We start from the raw sequence: 18,210 nt of genomic DNA on the forward strand, positions 1-18,210 counted from the left end.
CAGGGTGTAAGGGGCGAGCAGCTGGTGAGCACAAGGTGTGCCGCGCTCGGTGCTGGGGCTAGCGGCTCTGGGGCCGGTGCGGGGACAAGCGGCTCTGGGGCCGGTGTGGGGACAAGCGGCTCTGGCCGGTGCCGGGACAAGCGGCTCTGGGGCCGGTGCCGGGACAAGCGGCTCTGGGGCCGGTGCGGGGACAAGCGGCTCTGGGGCCGGTGCGGGGGCTAGCGGCTCTGGCCGGTGCGGGGACAAGCGGCTCTGGCCGGTGCCGGGACCAGCGGCTCTGGCCGGTGCGGGGCTCTCCGGCGGAGGATCCAACCGGCGGCGGGTGTCGCTCCCTGCAGCCACGGCCGCCGCGCGGGGGCGCTCGCGGCCAGCGGCAGCCCAGCCCGCCGACCTCCTCCCCGGCAGGGGGCGCCAGCGCGGCGGGCGAGCCGGGCGCAGCCGGCGGGGCCTGCCCTGCGCGGCCGGGGGCGGCGGGAGCTGCCATTGGCCGGGCGGGTCACGTGGGGCGGGGGCTGCGGCCGCCATAGTAAACATGGAGTCGATCTTCCACGAGCGGGTGAGTGAGTGAGGGTCTGGCGGGTCCCGCCGCTCGCCCCTCTGCCCGCCCGCCTTGGGCGCAGCGCCGTCGGTTGTGGCCGTCCGGGCCGCCGAGACGGGGGAGGCGCGCGAGCTCTCCCTGAGGCGCTGCTGGGGCGGTGGCTGGGCCTCCCGTCCCCGCGCTGACCGCGGGCAGTCCCCGCAGCCCCCGGGGTGCGCTCGGCCTATGTCGGGCTGGGCCGCGCTGCCCCTCCCTGGCATCCCTCCAGCCTTAGGCAGTGGCTTGTCCTCTGCCTCGGGGAGAGCCGGGACCCTCGCGCGACGGTGCCTGTGCCTATGGCCCGTCCCGGCTGGATGCTGCCAGCCCTGCAGGGAAAGGAGAGTCAGGGCTGAGCCTCGGCGTCCGCTTTTGCTTGGGGACTATGTTCTGAGGACTGCAGAAACAGCCCCCGAGTGTGGGGAGATGTATGCTGCAGCTACTTGTGTTTCTTGAGAGAGAGCTCGCACGGCTGAGAAATGGATATGAGGATATGCAGCGGCAGGCAAGGCTGTCCCGTCCCTGTGCTGTCAGACCTATCTCGTCAGCGAGCCTGGCTTGGCTGTGTTTGTGTAACGAGCAGGGTGTGGGAGAGCCTCTAAGGAAATCGCAGTTCATATAGTGCGCTTCTGTGTGCCGAACAGTAGTTCTTGTTTTGGAGGACAAATGCTTCTGTCAACTGCTGTGATTTATCCAGGTTCCCAAGTATGACCTATTTCTGTTTTAATGCGGTTCAAATTATAATTGGATTTTTTCTCTTGCACTTTGCCGATGTCTCTTCAACTTTATTGTATTAATCTTAACACTAGTTCTGTTACTCTGTTTTGATGTGTAGGATTGGTTTCCCTAAGAAGTGAAGTAGGATAGCTGTGCACCTTCCTTTAAAAAATTGCTGTTCTGAAATCCATAGAAACTGAGGAGTGTTCTTTCTCAGTAGGTTTGGGTTGCAACATTTGGCAAGCGTTGTGGTGTTAAGTAGCTGCTGTTTGGAGGGCGAGTGCTGGATTTCAGCTGTGATGGCCTCTGCTTCAGTGACCTTCAGTCTGGCTTTGAAAAAACAGTTTAACAAAATGTACTCTTCTCTTTCATGGCCTAGCTTATGACAATATAAATTGACTTTTTACTATTAAGTTGTTTTCTAGTTTAATAACGCAACTTATGAAATTGATGTGACAGATCATGGTACATTCACCGTTACAAGGTGATGGTAACTTGCAGTTCCTCTGCATTCTGGGGAATGGTGAGTCGACATTCTCTCATTTGAAACGTACCTGCTCCCCCATAAGTTAGTAACACATTTTAAAAATTGCTGCTGAATGTGTTTTAAGTTGGAGCATCAAATATTTTTTATTCTGTTATTATTTTAGGGAATATCTAACTGAATTACTGTCTTTTTTTCTTAAGGGGTATTTTTCCCCCATCAAGTGCTGTCAAAATATTTTGGAGTGCTGCATGTTCCTGAATCTGCATACCTCAGTTGTTTTGATAAAAAAGATACGAGAAAGCTGGTATTTATTAAGAAAATCTAATAAAACAACCAGCAATGTGGCATTTATAGAGAGAAATGACATTTGCAGAAAGTAGGATTTAAGTATGGGGCTTCAGGAGTCCCAATCTTAGAAGTTTGTCCTTTCCTTGATAAGATGCAAGTGATTGAAAACACATAAAATGTCAGGAGAGGTTTCTGTGAGGGGATTTCAGGTTATGGAAAAGAAGCACTGTTCTCTGCACAAAACAGTGGAAGTTTGTGTCAGTTAAATACTGTAGGATCTGTCTTCTGCATTTGACACTTAGTGTGTATAACTTTCACATATGAAAAGGTTTATTACTTTCAGATTATGCTGTACAAGTACAGAAGGATCCTTTTAGTAAAATTAGGATGTAAGCATCTAATACAACTAATTTTCAGTAGTATTTTACTATCTCTCTGTTTCTAAACCAGTTTCATATAATTGTAGTGGGGAAGCCTGTGATTGTTGGGCAGGTTCTTCTGTCACAGTTTTGTCACATGGCCAGCAATAGGGATGTGGTCCCAGAGGGACAGAAGCTGGTGTTCAGTCTTGAGTTTCTTGTTGCAGGAAGGGCATGAGCTGGAGGAGGTTTCTGGATTCCATTGAAGCCTGGCTGTACAGCCAGTGTAGCTTTAATAACTCATTGCTCAACTGAGTGATGAAGCCATAGGAACATTCTGGAGTAAAAGGAACTTTCGACATTTGAGCTGTAAGGGAGATCATGGGAGAATTCTACATATGATTGGTATGGTGCTTTTATGGAAATTTAAAGAATGTTCCTCAAAGGCATACTCTTGTATTCTTAGCTTCTGTGGGTTTGGCTTGAGAGAGGGGTGTTTTGTATTGTTCTTGAGGGGTTTTGTTTTTGACAAAGCACATGTGTAGTAGAGTCGTTAATGTAAATAAAAATAAGGACTGATTAAAACAAAAGAGGAAAGCAGGATTTTAAAATTGATGTTACTTGTCTTGCACCTGGAGTTCAGTTATTTGTAGAAAGAGGTTGCTTTTTATGGGAAAGTGCTTTGGTTGGTTTATACTGTGGTTTTCTTTTAACAAGGCAGTATTTTATCTAACATATGAAAATGATGGAACATATCATGCATTCATTCAGGTCAGAGATTTTTAAAATTTGTACTACAAAATCATGACTGACATTGTTAATTAGCTCTTTTAAAATTCACACTGATGTTTTAAAAATGTTACACCGTAGTTCTAGTACCTGTAATGTGCTGGATATGTAACAAAATATCTGAAGTGTTTTTTATTTAAATAGTCTAACAATAAAAAATATTTTCATTGTTTAATATGCTAAATGTAATATTTTTTTCTTGTTTCCCAATCACTTTTCAAGATTATCAAACTAGTGGTATTACCTTGTTTTATCTACTTCCTATATGTAAATTTAATGGAGTATGGAAAAGGAGCTTTACTGTTCCTGCAGCTCCTAATCATTTTCTCAGCAATAACGTGGAGAGCAGATTGTCAACAGTCACACCTGGAAGGGAAGAAAAGTTAAAAAAAAAAAAGTCTAATACAGAAAATGTGTGTTCCTAGGAAGTAGAGATCTAAACTGTTTGATTTTCATGTATTGATGTTTTGGAAGAGGGTAGAATCCATTGGTCTGATGGTTGCAGAGTCTCTGTGATTTGTTGGGTCATTGGCAATATTTATGGTGTTTTCAAAAACAATTTTTAGATGAAATTTATTTCTCTTAAGGAAATAAGGTAGTATGCATGTTGGTTTTTTTCCCATCAAGTTGATGAGAGGATTGTATTCTATAACTTGCAGTGTAATACTTTGAAAGAATATGTGTATTCTGCATGAGTGGGGAGGACAGGAAGTTTGCCAGAATGAATGAGTCATTTTACAGAGTTTGAATTAACCTTGGTGTTTGGTTGATTTGTTTGTTTGTTTTGTTTTGGTTATTTTGGTTTTTTGGTTCTGTTTCGTTTGTTGGTTGGTTGGTGTTTTGGTTTTTTCTTTTTCTTTTATTATTTTTTTTCTCTTCCATTATTAGCAAGAAGGCTCATTGTGTGCTCAACATTGTCTGAACAATTTGCTGCAAGGGGAATACTTCAGTCCTGTTGAGTTATCCTCTATTGCACAGCAATTGGATGAGGAAGAAAGGATGAGAATGGCAGAGGGAGGAGTATCTAGTGAAGAATACAGAACATTTTTACAGGTAAAATTAGCTTCATTTGAAGTTGTTTGATATTGCCTGAAATGTAATATTGTCTGGCACAGATCTGCTATTCTTGCATAGCTGGACAAGGTTAATTTACTAGTGCGAAATTTTAGGCCTTTTCATTCATGCATCTTGGATGTGGCATTTTCAAATGTTACTAGTACAGCTTTATAGTAATTCTACAAAAAGAAATATAACTCCACCCTCATCTTATGAGTAGGAAGCTCAGGCATGATGAGGAGGATCAGTAATTTGCCTTTTGTTTTTGTAAGCCAGTGTCAGATAGGAACAGAATTTCCTGTGTCTGTCTGCCCTTTAAGCACTGAATATCTCTAAAGGTTTAAGTTTTAAATTGATATGCACATTTGGGGCACTGTAATCAGCCTTACAGAAAAGGACATAGGTTGTTGCTTTAAGAATCTGCAGTTACATTCATTTTTCAAAACTCAGTTATTTTTGGCCTTTTATGCTTATACCATTTTTCCCTTTTCTCCGTCCCAACTTCACATTGAGCAGCAGCCTTCTGTAAATATGGATGATAGTGGATTCTTCTCAATTCAAGTAAGCACAGCTCTCTTCTGACACCATTTTCTATTTATGCAATGTATGTTCTCTTATATAATTTAAATGGCATTGAGCTTTTCCATCTAGTTACCAGTTTATGGCCTTGATGGGATTAGTGTAGGACTTCCAAATGGTCAGAGTGTTTTCCATTCAGAACAGTGACTTGCAGTTCCTCCGTTCATGGGATGTCAAACACATAGGAGAAATATGGATTCAGGAACTGTGAAGTGGCACCTGCTGGCCATAAGCTTGACTTCAAAGCTGTTTCTTGTTTCTACACCTTCAGGTGTAGACCTTGGCTTCCACAGACTGCAGGTGAAAAAGCAGAATTCAGATAGCTTTCTCAAATTATAGACTGGAAAGCCTTTGGCAATGGTTACAGTGTTATGACAGTGATTTTTTTCTGCAGATTTTTCTTTAGTGTTTCTGGGGTTTTTTTAAGGCCATAGGGGAAAAGTAATCAATAAATACTTAAACCAGAATAACAAAAACAAAAGTTTTGAACACCAGATTGGAGCTTTTGTCTAGATTAGAACTCTAGGCATCTCTGGCTGTCTCCCAGGCTTTCAGTGGTACTTGTCAATGCTCCAGACTCCCTCAAGAGCCTCTCTTCCTTATGGCTGACTGGGCTGTTTTTCTTTTTAGCAAGAAATCATTAACAGTTTGGCTTCCCTGCCATCTTTGGGCTGCTTCAGTAGCTGAAAAAATGCTTCTACTTTTTTGTCCTGTCATTGCTTTGTCATTTGAGGCACAGTTGGCTTGCTGAAAGGAATTTGAATTGTTAACTTGAAAATTCCTACAGCATTATTTCATATAGTTTTGAAGAGTTATTGTAAAAGAGTTGGTACTCAGATCAGTAAACTGACTGATACTGTGATAATCCTGTGGTACAAAATTTCCAACAGTTACTGTGAAGAAAGATTGAGATAATATGGAAGGAGGGCAAGTAAGGGCAGAGCAAGTAGAGAGATGACAATTCACAAAGTGCCTATGGAAGGTGAAAATACAACTTTGTTTGGGGGAGAAAGCTCATTAACACAGTTGAGTTAAATCCTAGGTTTTTTATTTCTCCTTAGATAGGATGTGACTGTTATTCTTGCATGTAGATTCATGACACCTGCATTTTGAGTAACGTGTTCCCTAGGTTTCCTGGCAATGTTTTGAAGTCTAAGTTTTATGTAAACAGTATAATTGTAATTGGCTAATGTGGCTAAGATGGTTGCATTGCTTGAGTTTAGATTTGAACTAGTCTGACTCATGAAGTGTTCTTTTTTGACAGGTTATAAGCAATGCCTTGAAAGTGTGGGGTTTAGAACTAATCCTCTTCAACAGCCCAGAGTACCAGAGACTTGGGATCGATCCTATGTAAGACTCTTTTAGCACCCGCCTTTTATTTTACAAAAAAACACCTCTTAATCTATGTTTTAAATCTTTCTTTAAAATTGCTGTTTCATGCTCTGTTTCATTTTGATGTCTGTATCACCCCGGCTGTGATTTTTTTTTGTTTTGTTTTTGTTTTTTGTTTTTTTTTTTTGTTTTTGTTTTGTTTCTTTTTTCTTTTTGGGGGTGCATGAGAACATCTGTCCTCTGTGCTTTCATGATATTTTAGTATCTTGGCATCACAGGTATATGGAGATTTCAGTGATACTGACAACTTCCTGAATGTTATAAAAGCAGTATGGGTATTCTGTAACGTAACATCAATGCTTGTATTAGTGAAACTTGATTAAATAAGTTTGAATTAGTGATAGCAAAGATCTTAAACATTATTATGTACTCTGATTTTAGAGTATTTAATTTTATTTATGCCTTTTGTTTTTCTTTTTACAGAAATGAAAAATCATTTATTTGTAATTATAAGGAACACTGGTTTACAGTTCGAAAGTTAGGAAAACAGGTGACACTGTCTTTTTTTATTTTAAAATTTACTTCAGAAATGGGTGTGGAAAAGTGGTTGCAAGTAGATTGTGCTTCCCTTTTGCAAGCTTTTGCTGCAGTTTGGTTTAATAGTATCCCATATTTTTAAAAAGGCAAATGTTTGTTTTATGACAAAAATGCCAGGCAGGTCATTGTAAATGTTAGCCTGGGAAAAGACTGTAGGATCAATTCCCTAGTGAATCTGTCCTTTAGGGAGCTGCAGCTCTGGTAGGGTCTTATGTGACTACTTATGCTATTTTTCTTTTTTTTTTTTTTTTTTTTTTCTGCATGAAATACTGAAGAAAAATTGTACTGGAGGGTCGGGGGGAGAACAAAGATTAGGATCCCTACAGAATTCAAACTCATCTTAATACAATAAGAGATTAGCATTGTAAAATAATTTTGTTTATTTAAATGGGCACTAGATATGAGGAAAGGTTCAAGATTTTGATGGATAATAATGGATACTCAAAAGAGTATCCATTAGAATGAGGTTCGGGGACATAGAATCTCATCTTTGTACTATTATAGAAAACTTTGAAACAATTGTATTCTAAACAGGAAATAGTTATTAAAGATAGGGTGTGGCCATATTAGTATATGGTACATATGTGCCAGCTCAGTTCATGTCCATGTTCCTTACAACACCAATTCAGTGTTTTATTTCAGTCACCAATCATTTTTCTGGATCATACTTCATAAGCTTTTATACAACATGAGCTGATTTGGTGTTTGGTTTTTTTCAGGGCTTTTTTTCATAGAAAACATTCATGGAAAACAGCTTTTAGAGTCTAATAGTGGGACAGGAATCTGTTTGCCCATTTGGTTCATTTTTGCAAGTTCTGGCTACTTATGTTGTCATCCAGATTAAAAAAAAAAGAAAAATCACCTGTGAATGAGAACTAAACTCTACTGTTCTGCTTTAGTTTAAAAGTATGGATAATGTTTACTGGCATTTTTCATGTTTGTTTATTTGATATCAAAAAGGCTGGATGTTCTCTTAAAATTATGGAAATGCTTTTTATACAATGCAACCGTGTTGGGTGGAATTTTGAGAGAGCATTCTAACCCAAGACATCCTAAGCTGGAGGGGGGTTTCCTGTTTCCTTTTTTGCTTGTGGCTTGTAACCATATGAGTACAATACTAGGTGTCTGTTATCTAGAGGGTAATGAGAAGATTTGACAAAATAGGTTGACTTAGATTTATTTGACCTGCTTCTCCTGTTACAGTTAAAGCAAAATTAGTTTAACAAAACTTTCTCCTCCATAATGTCTTTTAAAAGTTGCTGTAGTCTGTCCATCAGGATTTTTACAGAAATTTTTATTTCCCTACTCTTCTACACAGTTGGTCTTTTTACCCTTTCCTAGTGGCAAAGAGTGCTTTTGGCAAATGAAATGATTGCATGACAGGGTGATAGATAGTCACTTCTATCATTGTATGGGCCTGGCTGCAGGTTGTGGGTGCATATATGGAAGTCTGGGTAGATCAGTGCATTTCTGTGAGAATGGAGATAGAATTCTCACTAACTCGAAGTGCTTTCTGGATAATATTGAATGAGTAGGTCTAAAAAAAGTTCTTTAGCTTAATTGGAATATATACAGAGGTTTAAAGATAAAATATTTTGTTTTACATTGAATATATTTTCTCTCTAGAAGTTTTATGTAAGTATAATACTGTTTCTGTTTAGAAGTATTTTAAATTACTAGTTATGGTCTTTGGGGAACTAGGAATGAGTTATGTATGTTTATATGAAGTGTCCCCTGTTGTAATATAGTGTTGTACTCTCAGCATATTAAATTTGAGTAAATTTTTGTTAATTTTTAAGATTAAAAGTTATAAGGGTAAACACTAATTTTCAGCATCACCAGCTATTAAAGGTAGAATGTTCAATGAAAGTATGTAATGGAAATAACTGACTGTTTCCTGTATCTATTAATTTCTTAAAACACAGCATTAACTGATGAAGGGTTTCTTACTGCATTAGTCTCAGGTTTAAAACTAGGATTAAGCAGAATTTCAGAATTATGTCTGAAATAAATCAAAATACAATGGTTAAGGATTATCTGTTTTAATGTGTTTCCCTGGTACCAGTATTCAGTAAGGGGAGAGAGCATGCACTAATTTCAACACTTCAGATGTCCTGTTAGACTATTTGAAGGATAACCTTTAGCAGTATAGGTATTACTCTTCAAAAAACTTTAATTTGATAATTTATTTTACTAGATTTTTTCAGATAGTCCATAATAAAAAATTGCCACAATGTACAGGAATGGATTACCGAGTAATCTTCATGCTAATTTGTTCTCTCAACCTTTTCTTTTTCTTAATTACAGTGGTTTAACTTGAACTCTCTCTTGATGGGTCCAGAACTAATATCAGATACATATCTTGCACTTTTCTTGGCTCAATTACAACAGGAAGGTAATAGTAACTTGCAGATGTTAAATCTCATTAATTAAAAGTAGGTAATAATCATTATTTCTTAGAACTTAAGTATTCAGTTAACTACCCTTAGTTTGATGATTGAAATAGTGAAATAACCCAAGTCCTTATAATGAAAGGTAGAGTCTTACATCTTAAATTTCTCATGATTGTATTCCATATAGCGTGCATTTTAGAGTGTTTATATCTGCACTTTAATTCTGTAGACTTACGATTTCTTTTTCTCAGGTTATTCCATATTTGTAGTAAAAGGTGACCTGCCAGACTGTGAGGCTGATCAGCTGCTGCAGATGATTCGGGTACAGCAGATGCAGCGACCAAAACTGATAGGAGAAGAGGCAGCACAGTCAAGAGATCAGAGGTAAGGTAAATAAAGATTTCATTTTAATCATGTTCACTGTGATTGGTTTGTAATTTGGAAGTAATAAGAAGTTCCTTTAATTCAATATTTATTGCTTTTGCACACAGTAAAAGCAAGTTCATAGACAACAAATGGTGTATTTTTGAGTGGGTCAAAGCTGCCTTGATTAAGGATTGAGTCTTTCCATGTGCATAAGCATAATTTAGTGCAGATTTTTTACTTTGGGAAGAAAATGGTTTAGCAAATCTTATAAACTATTGTTAATAGTAATTATTCTTTAATTAATTATAATTAAAGACTGGTTTGTGCATTCTGTCATAAGTAGAAAAGAATAAGAAACTGATCTTTGAATTCCACATCATATAAATCATACAGCATTCCCTTTTGGAAGAATTTTGCTGTAATGCTGTGTTGCTCATTTTTGATGCATTCTGCTAATATAAAACATCCTTGAAAGCATATAAGTTTAATACTTTACGTGCTTCTGCAATGATTTCATTGAGTTTTCATAGTGAACAAATTGCACACTGATAAAAAGGCTTTAGGTTTCTCAGAGGAATTCATTACTGTTTCCCCTTTGTAAAGTTAAACTGACATTGTAAATTGATGTAATAATTAGCAGTACACGGAAAGTGTGTACAGTTTACATGGGTTCTGTTGCTTTAGTGTGGCCTTCAAAGCCTCCTGAGGAGGAGACCATATGCACTCTTTTCTGCTGGTGTAACTGTTTAAATAGCAGTAGGTTTGAATAACATTCATTGTGGCTTTTTGCAGGCTTGTAATTTTTGACAATTTACTATCTAACAGCTTCTTGTCAATATGTGCATTGCTTTAGAGGTCAATGTGTGGCAAATATCTTTTAAGGTTGCTCAGCAGTTGCTTGCAGCCCTTTCGTGTTTTTTCATTATTCAGGAAAATACTTGTTTATATAACAGATGTTAACATCTGTTAACAATGATAACATCTAATATAATTTCTGTCTGAATTTTGCTATGAATGTATGAATTTCACAGGTTACCCAGAAGTGATGTGGACCAAGCAATAGAAGTTAACCATCCTTTTGATGGAACAAGCATGTTAGATGAAGATGAAGAGAATTTTCAGAGAGCCCTGGCTCTAAGTAGGCAGGAAATTGATATGGAGGATGAAGAAGCTGATCTTCGCAGAGCCATTCAGCTCAGCATGCAAGGTGCAGTGCTCATCCAAATTTCTAACAGTGCTTTAAGCAGCTTCTGGCAGTTTGTCAGGCACTTTTTCCAGCATGTGTCAGTATCTCTGGAAAGACTGGTTTGAGGCATGGAAGGACAATCCAGGATTGCCTGTAGCTATCTCCCTCCTGCTTTTTGAAAAGTTGTAACTTGCATATTGATATTGATTATTAGCAAGGAAGAACAAATTGGCAAAGGTGGCAGGAGGAAAGGGGAGCAGTCCTAAGGTGAGGAGGAGAGAGGGTATCAAGCAAAGTTACTCTAGGTGCTTAGTTCTCCAAAAAGTCTTTTTCTCCTCAAGTCTGAAGGCATTTTTTAAAGTTATATTTCATTTAATTACTTCGTATTACTTTAATTAGTAGGATATGGCATGTTCTGCTTTTAGGTAGCCGTCAAAGTGAGCTCTCAGGCTCATTACCACAGAATGTTCCTCAGTCGTCTCACAGCAGTCAGACAGACTCCCTTTCTTCAGAAGAACTGCGAAGGAGAAGACAAGCATATTTTGAAAAGTAAAGTAGCTGATAGAAACTGCATGTGGAAGTACATGTTGTATTTTTCAGTGCTCTTGGGGTGTGGATGGGTTTCTTACTGAGATCCAGCTCAACTTTTCTGTCTTAACCTGATTTCCTAACAGTACCTGAATTTTACTATTCTGAGGTGGTTCCTGCAAAGAAACATCTAGTAAGAGGGTGTTTGTTTATAACGCAGTAGTCTTGCTACTACTGCAAGTCTTGTGGAGAAAAAAAAAAACTACATTATAGAAGTATTTTAAATTAAATCCTGTGAATTTCTGCAACTACCATCCCAACAAAAAGTATTATTTCTCAAACACTTTGCTTTGGGTAATGAATGTTTCTCAAGTGCATCACACAGAAGCATTGTACATACTCTGTTACTACTCTGGTGTACCTTCTTAATAGATAGTTGAGTTATTGTAGCTTTTCCTTATCTCTGTCTTATAGTAATAGATGAAATAAAGACCAGGGAGAAATGCTATGGAGGGGAGGAGTTAGACTTCACATGGTAGGATTAGAAGCAGAGCTTCCAAATCCTGGGAAAAGAGCCTTGTGGTTTGGAGTTTAATACTAGGAAGATAGGTATCTGAAGGTTAGCAGGGTGAAAGGATGAAAGAGATTTTGGGCACGGGGGTGTTATTGTACCAAACAGCTTCTACTTCTGAATCCTGGTCTTCCTTACAATGAAATGAACTTGAATCAAGTCTCATACTGATGTTAATCTTATTCTTTAATAAATTTATGACACTTGCAGACAGCAACAACAGCTACAGCAGCAAGATCAGACCCCAAACCTACAGGACAAAGCAACTCTTAGTTCAAGCACTCCAGAACCTAGTGAAGGTATTGTTTTTTGACCTTACATCCAACACTGAAATGTGTCTTTTTCATCTTTGTGTTGTTTCTTAATTTTCCTTGTCTACCTACTTCATCACTTCAGCAGCCATTCTAATCGTGTATTACAGCCAATACTGTATTGGCAGTGAAGAAAAGGATCACTTTCCTGAAAAGCCTGTTTCCCTTTCAATGTCAATATCCTATTTCAAAATGAAGAGCATTGCTATTACCCCAATTGTTTGTTTTCTAAATTACTTTTAAAGTTGAATGACAACTTGGAGTAGTATCTCACAAAATCACTGGAACCAGTTTTTCAAAGAACATGTGTAGACCTTACCAGTGTTAGGTAATGGTGATCCAAAGTCATTGTGCATTGTTACAAACTGACTGTTGTTGGTGAAAAACTATTTGCAAAATGTTCAGTGATTTTAAAAACAAAACCAGTTTTGTCAGTGAGGTAGGAAAATGTGGGTGTGGATGAAGGGAACAACAAAAGCATTTAACTGTAGTTAAGAAGTGTGAATTGATTACAGTTTGTATGCGTGTATTGTCTTTAGGAGGTGATATGAGTGAAGAAGACATGCTTCAAGCAGCCATGAATATGTCTCTGGAGTCTGTTAGAAACCACTTGAATTCAGAAGAGGAGAAATAACATCATTTTTTTCCCTCTTATTGTCAAAAAGTTAAGTCTCCATTAAAATTCTACTGTGTGAATGTTGCACAAGCAGGGTTCATTTCAGAGTTCTGGAAGCAGAAATGAAAGGGGGGTTCCTGGAGGTCAGTTTAGAGAGGATCTACAAATACGAAAAAGATTGCACTAATTTAGAGAACTGTAGCATTCAGCATTCCTACTACAAAACATCTGCTCACAAGAGTAGTGGTGTTAAAATTACTGCAACTATTCACACCAAGTTAGACAAGGGGAGCAGCTGTAACTTAAAAAAGTAAAGCTTTTAAAGCTTGCATTAAAAATGCAAGTTTAAATTGTTCTAAAGAATTCTGCAGAGGATACAAATGGTGCTGAAAACAGCATCAAGTTATTTTCTTCAGTCTAATGGAAAAACAGATACAAGTAATAAGTTATGCTCATAAATTCTTTTTAATAGATCACTCTAAAATGGGGAGAGTAATTGAATTCCATTCATCTTAACAAACACTCACAAAATAAATTATTTATGAGTGACTTAACATCAACTTTTTGATCCTGCTGTCCACTTCTGAAATGACCCATTCTGCAGGAAACACGAATCCATAAATTTCATACTTTTCAATTTAAGACAAAATTTTCAATGTATTGTTGACTATTATGGTACTCCTGAGTCTTTCAGTGATTTCTGACTTTCTAACGATTTTTGGGTTTACCTTCAATTCCAGTTGTAAAATTTTAGGCCCATGTTTAACATACTGTCGTTTAGTAGCTAACTTGCCTTATTTGGGTTGGGGTTTTGTTCTTGTTTGTTTTTAATTGTTGTTTTCTTGTGTTCTTTCTCTTTAAAACCACTGTCTTTTTACTTCAAAAGCAGCATATACTCAATTGGGTTGAACAGGTTTTGTTTTCTACCTCTTCCAGAGTGTTTTCCTCTTCAAGCTCAACCCTCCATTCTGGCCTTTCAGTATGAACTGAGAGCTGTAACTGAGTCTAGGAGAAAGTAGGAGGGCATTTAGATGCCATAAAGTCGGTGCCACACGCATGAGGTGCATTCCTGCAATCTGAAATGACCCCTGTGCAAGTAGCTCTTTCAAGAATGAATATTTATGCCTGTGTGGATGTTTCTTCTGAAATGCTTTCTATGAGTGTCTGTCAGAATGTTGCAGTTTTTTCAGGAATGGCCTTTATTCACGCACCTTACAATTTTTTATCATGTTGTTTCTGATCCTGAGAAAAATTGGGAAGCCAAGTATGTGAGATAGCTTATGCTGTTGGTTGTAAGACATTTGCTTTGATATCCAGGATGAATGTGTAACAGGGTGACCAAACCTGACTTGGAACTTCAGTGCAACAAAAGAGAAATGTTTCATTTTCCTAAATGGTGCTTGAAATACAAATTCTGTTTACATATAAATTATATGGAAATATGTTGTAGATAGAGTATAGAAGCTGTAGTCCAGTTAAAGCATTAACAGTTAGCAAAGGCATTCTAAGAATCTTTCATAGATAACCCCAGTTTTCTTTATCAAAATATTCTAAAGTTACATCTTTGCACAATAGTAACATTTAAATAAAATCAGTAGGAAATGAATGGTAGCTAGATGGAAATACACATTCAGCATCAAGTAGTACTGTACATGAAAGGGCTTTTAACCTCTCAGTAAAGATTTGTTTACAGCAATGGTTTCCTGATAGCTTAGGATATTATTATATTATACAAAATTGGGCTAAATTCTGTTTTTCTTATCTATGTGCTGGATTTTCACCAATGTCACCAGAACCACTGATATGTGTTACACAACATGGATTTTGATGTGAGAAAGCACTACTTTTTAAAAACAGATTTTTGCCTTTTTTAAATAATCATGTCATTAACATTATAATTATTTGTAATGTCTCAAATTAATGTAGCCGAACAATGACTTTAAAACTCCATGTGTGCATATGCCATTTTGAAATGCTGTATTTTTCAGGGTGTGATTTTTCTGCTTTCAGTTTGCAATTTCTATGAAACTGAAAGCAAGAAAGGTGTCTGAAGCACTGATTTTTTTTTTTTTTTTTCTCATTGATTACTCAGTTTAATTTTCTTTTTTGGTTGTGCCATAAACTAATTCTGAAATAAGACTCATTTTCATAAATAGGTGTAGACTGGCAATCTGATGCCAGTGCTTGGAACCCAGACCTTTTATCCTCTATTATAAAAACATAATAAAATATTATTTCTATAGATCTAACAGCCCTATATTTAAAACAAACAACTCAGCCCCTTAAATCTCACTGACTGTAACCCAGACCAACTACATGATTTTATAATCACTAAAACATGGAGGTTTGTCTTTGAACTTTCATGTCATAAGTCACTTCATCACCCAAGTATTTTAATATGGAAGGAATATAAAATGTCAGTGCCTTAAAGGTGCAGCTGAGTCAGTGATCACAGGGCCAACCATTTCCCTTTCCGTGGAGAAACTCTCACTCAACAAATACCAGTTTGATTTTTAGAGAAATGTCAAGTTGAATGATGTAGGCACATCTATCTAGAGAAGCAGTTACGACAGAGCAATTTAAGCTTTTTAAATTTATGTTAATTCATGTAATTCTGTCACTGGAAAAGACCTGTAAGAAACCAACCATTAATCCAGCCCAGTCCACCAGAAACTGTAATGTTCCTAAGCACCACTGCCACACCTCTTTTAAATAGCTCTGGGGAGAGGACTCAACCACTTGCCTGGGCAGCCTGTTCCGATGGTGGACAGCCCTTTCAGGGCAGAAATAATTCCTGATACCCAACTGAGGCCATTTCCTCTCTCCTTGACACTCGTTACCACACTACAACCTCCTTTCAGGACTTGTAGGGAGTGACAGGGTCTCTATTTGAACTGTACCCGAGGAAAAGACTCATACTAATTGCTGACAGTACGTATTTTATAACCCAGGTCTCAAGTTCAAAATGTCTGGACCTGCCAAGAAGCTGTCAATAAAACACTGCTGTCATTTTTTGGTGTGCATTCTTTCAGTGATAAACAGTTCTCAGTGTTGCTTAACTGTGCTTCCAATTTACTAATTTAGAGCGTGCTTCCGGTGTTATCTACCCTGGCAAGCTGAAGGGCCAGGCTTTTTCCCGTGTTACAGCTTTAGGCCAAAGTTCAGTGTAAGGGAGCAGACATTGGGGTTTTTTTTTGGTGGGGGGTTTGTTTGTTTTAATTACAGAATTATATTTGAGGGACTTCATTCCTTCAACCATTTTTTACTATTTTCCAGTTAATGGACCATGTGAAATAGATTATGGTTTTCTGTCAGTAGAAATCAAAGGGGCAGGGGTGATGAAATAAATATATTCCAAAATTAATTCTCTAAGTTTAATTCTGCAAACTGCTTTTATGGTATTACAGTGAGGGCAGGAGGAACAAGAGTTGTAATGCAATGATGCTTGCATGCAATTCTTGTTAGGCACAGCAAGTACAAATATGAGCTGTTTTAAATGCTTATATTTTTCTAGACCTGAAACTAATATGATACAATACTGGCTTACTTTAACATTTGGGCTTCCTGTGCCCTTCAAAGAACTGCAGCAAATTTAGGAGTAATTTTCAGCTAAGGTACTCTTCTTACTTGACATACTTTATTACTCTGCAGATGACTTGAAAATAACCAATACAAATTTAAATCTATGAAGTGTTTTAATGTTGGACTATTGTTTCTTTTACAAAATTACAGAAAGGTGGGGGGGTAAAATGGCTTCTGCAGACGTCTAGTAGACAAATATCATTTGCAAGCTGCTTTGTCTTATTACAAAATTGACAGGTTTGAAAATTAACATGTTACAGTTCTAAAATGTGAAGTTTTCTAGTACTAATTATTGGTTCAAATAATGATGAAAACATAAAAATGGTGGCCTTTGTACTGAAAAATACAATATAGGGGAACAGGATCAGAGAATTAGAACTCAGCCTTACAAAGAAGTATTTTGCAATTTGTGTTACCAGCACATCACTTTTAAAGGAATTGAAATAAGAATCCAAGGATAAGAAAATTATGTTGTGTACTTGGTAAGCCATTACTGCCCTGCATAGAACGAACTTAAGTCCTGGAAAGTCTTGATAATTATTCACAAATCATTACGCAAAAGAAGTCCAGCATGTAATAAATACATACCTATTCCATGCACACAATCACTTGTTCAAGTGAGAATTATACTTAATACGTTCAAACTGGCTGGGTCCAAATATTTAGTTCTTCAGTTTAAAATTGGTAGTTTTGTCTTGTAGCCAGGTTTTCATCTTAAAAGCATAAGCTTTTCTGCAATTTTTTTTTTTAAATCTTCATACAAACATTTTGCCTTATTTGTATTTTAGAGATTGAGGTAATGCTGGAGTATTTAACCTGCCATAGCCACCTTCTTCCCCAGCTGCAGTTCTTCAGAGTTAGTACATGTGACTTTTCAACTGCTTTCACCAAATCAAAATACTTAGACATTATTTTCTTTGTTAAGAAAAATAATTACTATACTTTTCTTTTAATCTCCCCCCATCCTCAGTACAGCCAGTGGGTGAATTCAGGAAGGGACTTGTAAGAGTTTGAAAAAAGGGATGTAATATTTAAATGCCACTGTGCAAAAGCAAAGTGAAAAAAAAAAGGAAGTTAAAAACCTTGATCTTGTCTTTAAAGCATGTAAACTTTCTAAAAATTTTTTTTTTTTTTTTTTTTTTTTTTGCTACATGAAACCCCCTGTGTACAAATCAGTGTAGAGTTAGGATTTTGTAAGGGAATAATTTTTCATCTCTTGCCTAATAGTTGTGCATTTTAGAAATCATTTTCAGTAGGAATTTTTTTGTCAAGACTGTTTCCATATCACATCTTTGGCTCTGCATTCCTGTATAATTTTTGCCTATTTTGTGTACATAAAGCATAGAATACTGAAAAGATTTAAAAAGGGAAAGTTGAAATGCTTTGTCATTGTTTTGACTGGAAAATGGCAGCACTGTTCAATATTTTGAAAATGTTCTCCAAATAGGCATGAATATATATGGTTGTATTTGATATCACTTTTTTAAATAAATATGATTATAGCTTCTAATGTTTCTCTCAAGTATTTGCGTATGTGCTTTCTCTTATGGGCACAGAATCATCAAACATTGAAATCTCATCCCTGGTACCAGTGGGCTTTGCACCAGGGCTGCGTAGACAGAGCAGTGGGATGGTTTTCTGTTGCTGACATTTCATCATCTCTGATGTCTTTGTGTCTGGTGATACTCCAAAAGTTGTGTAAAGACACTCCTGTTAAGGAAGTAAGTTGGTGCCAATTATAGTTTAAAATTATATGCTAATTTTTAAACTAAGCTAGTTTCCTGCTTTGCTCCCAGAATACTCATTCTTTTTGTGACACAATGCATTGCTCTTGTAGCTTAGAGAAAACAGAGTGTACTGGATGACTTATGTGTGCCCT

At 37.7% G+C, this 18,210-nt stretch overlaps 1 protein-coding gene across 5 annotated transcripts; it reads left to right on the top strand.

Annotated features, from left to right (window-relative positions):
• Positions 1–491: 491 nt before the first annotated feature.
• Positions 492–17,851, top strand: ATXN3 (ataxin 3). 5 transcript variants are annotated; one of them, XM_040067114.2, is made up of 12 exons: positions 782–1,279; positions 1,751–1,814; positions 4,103–4,267; positions 4,787–4,831; positions 6,114–6,199; positions 6,665–6,731; positions 9,086–9,173; positions 9,423–9,555; positions 10,569–10,744; positions 11,149–11,272; positions 12,033–12,121; positions 12,673–17,851. In XM_040067114.2, exons 2-12 carry the CDS (start codon positions 1,779–1,781, stop codon positions 12,765–12,767), a joined length of 1,104 nt encoding a protein of 367 aa, XP_039923048.1. In that variant the 5' UTR covers positions 782–1,279; positions 1,751–1,778; the 3' UTR covers positions 12,768–17,851. The 5 variants fall into 5 exon arrangements, with proteins under 5 accessions (XP_039923050.1, XP_039923052.1, XP_039923048.1 ...); XM_040067116.2 differs by lacking the exons at positions 782–1,279; positions 1,751–1,814 and adding an exon at positions 492–556; XM_040067112.2 differs by lacking the exon at positions 1,751–1,814.
• The last annotated feature ends 359 nt before the right edge of the window (positions 17,852–18,210 follow it).

The sequence above is a fragment of the Hirundo rustica genome, chromosome 6 (genome assembly GCF_015227805.2).
Source record: "Hirundo rustica isolate bHirRus1 chromosome 6, bHirRus1.pri.v3, whole genome shotgun sequence".
NCBI lineage: Eukaryota > Metazoa > Chordata > Aves > Passeriformes > Hirundinidae > Hirundo > Hirundo rustica.